This window comes from Festucalex cinctus, chromosome 5 (assembly GCF_051991245.1).
Source record: "Festucalex cinctus isolate MCC-2025b chromosome 5, RoL_Fcin_1.0, whole genome shotgun sequence".
Classification (NCBI taxonomy): domain Eukaryota; kingdom Metazoa; phylum Chordata; class Actinopteri; order Syngnathiformes; family Syngnathidae; genus Festucalex; species Festucalex cinctus.
In genome coordinates this window covers 15721556-15728094 of record NC_135415.1, presented here as the reverse complement: position 1 = coordinate 15728094, position 6539 = coordinate 15721556, and the positions used below count along the sequence as shown (strand labels likewise).

Below are 6539 nucleotides of genomic sequence, written 5' to 3'. Positions count from 1 at the left end.
GTTGCTGTCTATGCCCTATGATTGTAATTTGTTATCAATAGTCCAGTAGCCCAAATAAGCACTTTGATTTGCATTTTTTATGTATGAAAAGTGTGATATTTTTAAGGTTCACCTTTTTAGTTTGGCTTTTAAGTGCTAACACTTTGACTCTTAATTGGGTAATCTTACTGTCCTTTAACTTTTAGCTCTATCTCCATTATGTGTTAGCATTTAGTTAGCATACAATCAGAAAGGCACCAAAAGAAAAGGCTCAACAAACGGGTTGTTCTTGCCAGTCGCAAAGTTTATTCATATGTACATATATTTTCCCCATAATTAAATACACCCCCCCCCCCCCCCCCCCCCATTTCCTCCCTCCCTCAAGCCCAATCCCCTCCCAGAGAGAGAAAGGTCGTCTGGCTTTAAGAACACACTCTACTCTTGTGCAGCATATTGCTTCTTAAGACATTTGCGAAAAAACAAGAAATCCATAAATTAAAAAATACTACACATTTTTCATTCTTCTGCTCCGACATCAGTCTGTTCTGAACAGAATCTAAAAAAATAAAATCTTTAAAAAAACGAAATAGCACATTGTCCCCCAGTCTGGCTACATAGCAGGAAGTTGATTTGCATTTTTTTTGTTTTGTTTTGGTCACATGGGAGGACCGTCCTGGCTTGAATTGTCAAATATGGTCAGGTGTCTTTTTTCATGACTGACGGAAATACGCATTTTAGCGTCTGTCGATCACACCGCGTGTTTCAATTGGAATCTATCACCCTTTTCACGGCGAGCGTGATGACATTTTGGGTTACGCGTGCAGGCAGAGTGAAGGACAGTGTGATACGTACGGCACTCGAGGAAAACTCAGGTGTTGAAGTCACAAGGCATGCAAAGTTAAACGTGAGTCACCACCAGATGTGTCAAGTCTGTATTCAGTCAAGTGTGTGCGCGCGTGTCAGTGTTTGTGCATTTCTTTGTACACACTTTTTGACCCAGGCTGGATCAAAAAGCGAAGTCCTGTTGGCATTTGGCTTCCCTCATCCAGTCCGTCTGTCTGTCCGTCCCTGTAAAATCCAGTCTGTTTGGCTCTCTCTTCTTTCGGAAGCACAGGAGGGTCACACACGGGGAGAGTATTTAGGGTTACTTGGCACCTCGGTGAAAGATTTCAGCTCATAAGGGATCCCCGTGTCCACTTCCACGGGCTTGCGGGAGAATAGCAGCCGGATATCATTGTGCAAGTACATCTTCCCAGATTTGGAGCTGTGGAATCTGAGGTGGCAACAAAAGACAAAAAACAGGGATTTCAGTTGCACACTTTTATACACTTTTCTCATCGAGGCATTTACATTTTCTCACATTTCTCTCGTTTAATTATTTTCAATGTTCAAACTTTCATAAATTTTCTAAAATGGGCACATTACTGTAACAAAAATGCATGCAAAATTGCACCAATAATAATCCACGAACCAGCGAGACCGTGAAAAGTGAACCGCGTTATAGCGAGGGAACACTGCATTGTAAAGTTTTATTTTAAACACAACCATATTTGGTCATCCTCCCTATAAAGCAATAGAATTGTGGCATTTCCCAGAAATAAATGTTTGCCAATTAGGCCTGTCCAAATTAATCGATTGACAAGTAATCGATTATCAAATTAATCGATAGCTATTATAATACTGTAACTTGGTAATCGTTTTGAGCCATTTCTTAAAGAAAGAAGACTGATTATCTTCTGTGTTTAATCAAAATAAGACATTTGAAAACGTCTGTTTTTACTTTGGAGAACAATGACCGAAACGGTAACATAGTAGTTCAATCCCTTTTTTTTTTTTTTTTCTTTTTTTTTTTTAAATCACTACAAGAATACAAAGCATACAAAATAAACACCACTTACTGACATATCAACAATCAGGGAATTTTTTTTAACACTTTAATGCAAAATTAAAATTAATCGCACTAGTCAATTAATCGATTGAATAATCAATAAATTCATCAATTCTAAAAATATTCATAGTGACAGCACTGTAGCCAATACTGCACAGTCATGAGAATGCAGATGTGTTTCAATAAGCAAGTACTCTTGTTTATTGCGGGTGTTCTTGACCATCCGCACATTTTACAGTACTACTACATCTGTGACTAACTGAATGCGTGACTCTTTAAAAGTCAGGGCCTGGGCTGTTGAGGGAAGTCACCCAATGACAGTGTAGAGTTGGCTGGCTGTTAACTGGCTAACCGTTACTATGCATGATGAGCAATGCTGTTATTTGAGGCCATTGGTCATCTAAGAATGTGCTTGTGTTTCAAGTATATTTGTTACCATTTGTTCAATAACGCGAAAGTGCATCGACGGATGCTTCATTCCTTCAAGAGGAGGAAGGGGTACAATTTGTTCAAATTGGTTGTGGTGGAATATCTCTAGGTGCAGTTGTATAAATTGTGGAATTTTCAGTAGTTAGACGAGATGAATAAAACAGTCTGGAAAACAATTTGTCTTTTACACACTATACACAAGTCTTAGAGTGGTCTACAAGAAGTGATCTGTGGGAGTGTGCGCTGTAAATTATCATAGGAAGATCTTTATGCAGCCTGGTTAGGTTTTGGGAGGAGAAAGGGAGGATCAGCTAGACAGGAAAGCAAGTCTGTTTTGAGGAAGCTTATCAGTCAAGGTCGCTGTTTTTGCTTCATGTACAAGAAGTGAAAAACCCATTGTTAAACCAAATACAGATGTCTACAATGATGCGTGTTCAATAATGTTTTTCCATAACAAACAAACTTACCGGATGTGCATCGCATTTTACCTTCTTTTATGACACTAAGTGTGAAATGATCACAAACGTTCACATATTGCTCTGTAGTTACAGTCTGCGTTAAAAAATAATTGCAGCAAAATCACGAGATATAGCGAATAATTTGCAATGGAAGCACAATAAAAAATAAATAAAATAGACTTAAGCTGCAATAAAATAACAGCGACGGCAATGTTTTGTAGCAAACATTTCAAGTTGTTAAATTAAAAAAAAAGAAAAAAAGTGAAACTCAAATCCACAGGAAACTATTTACGAAGGCCAATTCAAACCTCATTTCTATTAAAAATCAATATGATTGTCTGGATAATACAATATGTTTGCAACTGTTAGCTCAACAAATTATAATAAGAAAAATCGTGAAATATTGTGAGGTCATTTTATATTAGGTTCACTTTTTTGGGTGAAAAAAAAATATATGAGTAACTTAAAGAAAAAATAAATAAATTGGAGCATGCCCATGAATGAGCAACAAAAGATTGACACCTGGCAAGTCACACTTTGTCTCTGATTGGTTGTTTTTCATCGGAAGCTGTGGTATACCAAATTAGTGGCACAAGATGTGGCCAGCGACAGATGATTTTTTTTTTTCCGGATGCAGCATTTAAAATGAATTATAATGAAATATTATAGTCAAAAGGTCACAAAAGGAAAAAAGAAAAAGCCTTGTTGAACTCGAGTGCAATATAAAGGGCATAGTCGCCACACTCTCGTCAGTGAGAACTTTTTTTCCGATTTTGTGAACTCCTACCTGAGATGTATCAGGTAGCAGAGAATCTTCCTGCCGTCTAGCGGCCCGCTCCCTGCCGCTACGTGTTTCTTCCCGTCTCCCTCCTCCTCGACGGGCATCAGGAAGATGCGATGGCGCAGGAAGGTCATGTGATTGGTAGGCATGTCGTCAAAGTTGTAGGTCACCAGGAACATCTTCACCACAGTTTTGTTGGGATTGAATAAGGTCTGGAAGAGAGATAAACAAACACACTGGTTGCAGGTTTTAGGGTAGGTAAAATGACCTTGCCTTAGAATATGTTAGTTTAGCTTAATGTGAACTAAAAATGCAAACCTCCATAGCCGGTTTCATGACTAGCATCATGTGACAATGTCACTATAACGTTTGAAGTAACAGATACTTGAACACAAGCAGGGCAGCAACATAATACTCATTCTTTATCCTCTGTCAAAAACAATACTGTAGATTACAGTCATTTACTATTACTTACTATCTTCCTGACTACCAGCAATTCAAATTTGTCCTCTGTAGTGGACCTTTTTAAACCTGAGTATCTCCCACCCAGTGCATACGATTGAATTAACTCCTTTTGTCCTCTATAGAGGACATTCAGAGCTTTCCAATGATACCAAATGTGTAGAGTGGGGCTTTGCTACCTTTGATTGCATCATAAAAGAAAATGGCTTCACTCAGTGCAAGCGCTTCTAAGGGAAGAGGAAAAGTAAATGTATAACACTTTTTATTGAACAAATGTAGGCTTTAAATGTCATCATGTTTTCTATAAGACTCTTGAGAACACAAAATATTGTTTGAATTATTTTAACTATATTTGAGCCTAGCATTTAAGTTTTAAAAAATGTCCTCTGTAGTGGACACATCATAGCTTAACTCATTCACTGCCAGTCATTATAGAAAATTTTTACATTTCCAATACTCACGTGATATTACATTCAATAATTATATATAAACTGAATCTACCAAATAACAGAATAGACTCCCTACTTTTTGTCCCGTCCCGTTCTTTTATAATTGACAGCAGAAAAATGTAGGTTTGCCAAAATACAGCCATTTCTCCCATGGACTCTGAAACTGTGTTTATTTCCTATAAAATGGGGCAATGATGTCATCTACCGGTGGTTGGGCATCAGTAAAGTTGTTTCCAAGTTTGATATTTACAGTGGAGCATGCTCAGATTCGCCCCCATTTAGCACCGCTCTAAAAAATACAATTGACAAGTATACTTGTCAAAGGCAGTGAATGAGTTAAAAATAAAAAAAAAAAATTTTTCTCCAAAAATGTCTTTTGCAGTATTCCAGTTACTTCACAAAGATTGGGAAATATCAAAATAAACATGATTGGACAATATTTTTTTTTCCTGGTGGTCAGAAGGCTATTATAGAGTCCCATACAGCAGAACACCTCTTTGCTTGTGTCAGCATGACTGTATAATTCTGCCCCCCTGGTGGCCATGTCATGCACACCAAAGGAGCCTCAATGAATTTATCATAATGCATGAGATGCCAACCGACGTTCAAAACCCCCCCAAAACAAAACAAAAACAATTAAAGCAGTCTACTACATAGATTTTTAGAAACCTGTCTTTTTTTCCCCCCTGTGTTACAAGTGGATTGAAATACAGATGACAAAATTACCACTTGAATGGTCCCTGCTTTGGGTATGCTGTATCCTTTCTTTCCAAGCTGCTCCAGGGATATCAAACCCTGTAACAGACAGCGAGAGAGACCATCTGTCATTGTGACGTACAGAAACAATGCATGTTCTATCTATACATTCTTCTCATTAGAGTTGCACATCCCATGAACACCTATGGGCAATTTAGAGTCTGAACTGAATCACAAGATATATCAATAATCATGCACCATGATGTACAATATTAAGTAACCTACGGGTATTGCTTTCTGTAGGCGTAAAAGGCAGGATTAAAGCGGTTTTGACATTTTATCACATTCAACAAAAACTTGGCTACACAGTACATTTAACTATTTAGATTAGGACCAAACAGACTCAGTTTTAGAGTAGGCTAATATTTACACTAAGAAGAGAGTAAAATTTTAAAAAAATGAAAAAAAATAAATGTAGTCAAACTACAAAATATACCATGTAGGCAGAAATACTTTTTTTCCGTTTTCATTCTTTTTTCAAACATTTTCAAATAAAATAGTTTGCTGCCATCTAGTGGTCCAAAGTAGAATTACTCTCCAAATGAATTGGAGGCAGAAGAAAAATGTTTCAAACTGTCCACAAAAAAAGCCAATTAACAGGGGATTCGCTGTAAATAAAATTAGCATTAAAAAAAATCTAGAGTAAAAACTGCTAATTTAAATATTTGACTCAGTTTTCAAAATGTTCCAGAGGCAGTGAACTCAAGACCCTCTGGGCCTCTAATTCAAAAGATCTGTCCTGGTTGGACTTCAACTAAAAGTCTGGAACAGATAAAACCTCAAAGAACAGCCTCACGTGATCACACCTTTTTTTTTTCATATACTTATGTTACCAATCAGATGAGATAAACAAGTCAACACAAGCATGTAAGGAACACATGCTAAGCCGCTTTTGTTGTTAAGTGGCAAGCAGACGTCAAGCAGATTGACCGTTTTCACTGACCAGGAAGGGCGAGGGGGCGCTGTGCTCGGAGATGTCATAATATGTAACCTGCACGGGCAACGTGACGTGCTGCGGGCAGTAGGAGCCGCTGGCGCCGATCTCCGCCGTGAAGCCTTCGATGCGACCCGACGGCGAGAAGCGGCCCTTTAGCATGGATTCCTAGGACACGCACGAAAGAGGAAACGTGGGCGTGATCGCCACTATGCAAAAAGAATCACCACTCAAGTACACTTTGGTCGTCTTTAATTTTGAAATTTCATGCACTCGCATTACAGCTTCTGTTTTAACCATTTATTAAGTTCCAATTTATTTACGCTATCTTTTAATGTGCTATCGTGGATCATTATTTAAAAGTCTAATTAGAAAGTTGCAGATCATGCAGTAACTTACTATT

The 6539-nt window shown here is 37.9% G+C and overlaps 1 protein-coding gene across 5 annotated transcripts in view; it reads right to left on the bottom strand.

Annotated features, from left to right (window-relative positions):
• Positions 1-369: 369 nt before the first annotated feature.
• atosb (atos homolog b) overlaps positions 370-6539 on the bottom strand; it is a 31671-nt gene continuing 25501 nt past the window's right edge. For all 5 annotated transcript variants that reach the window (XM_077522267.1, XM_077522271.1, XM_077522268.1 and 2 more), the window contains 4 exons: positions 6146-6304; positions 5173-5241; positions 3547-3747; positions 370-1257 (listed from right to left, as the gene is read on the bottom strand). In XM_077522267.1, the coding sequence (XP_077378393.1) occupies positions 1099-1257; positions 3547-3747; positions 5173-5241; positions 6146-6304 (588 nt within the window). In that variant the 3' untranslated portion in view covers positions 370-1098. The remainder of the gene's footprint in view (positions 1258-3546; positions 3748-5172; positions 5242-6145; positions 6305-6539) is intronic.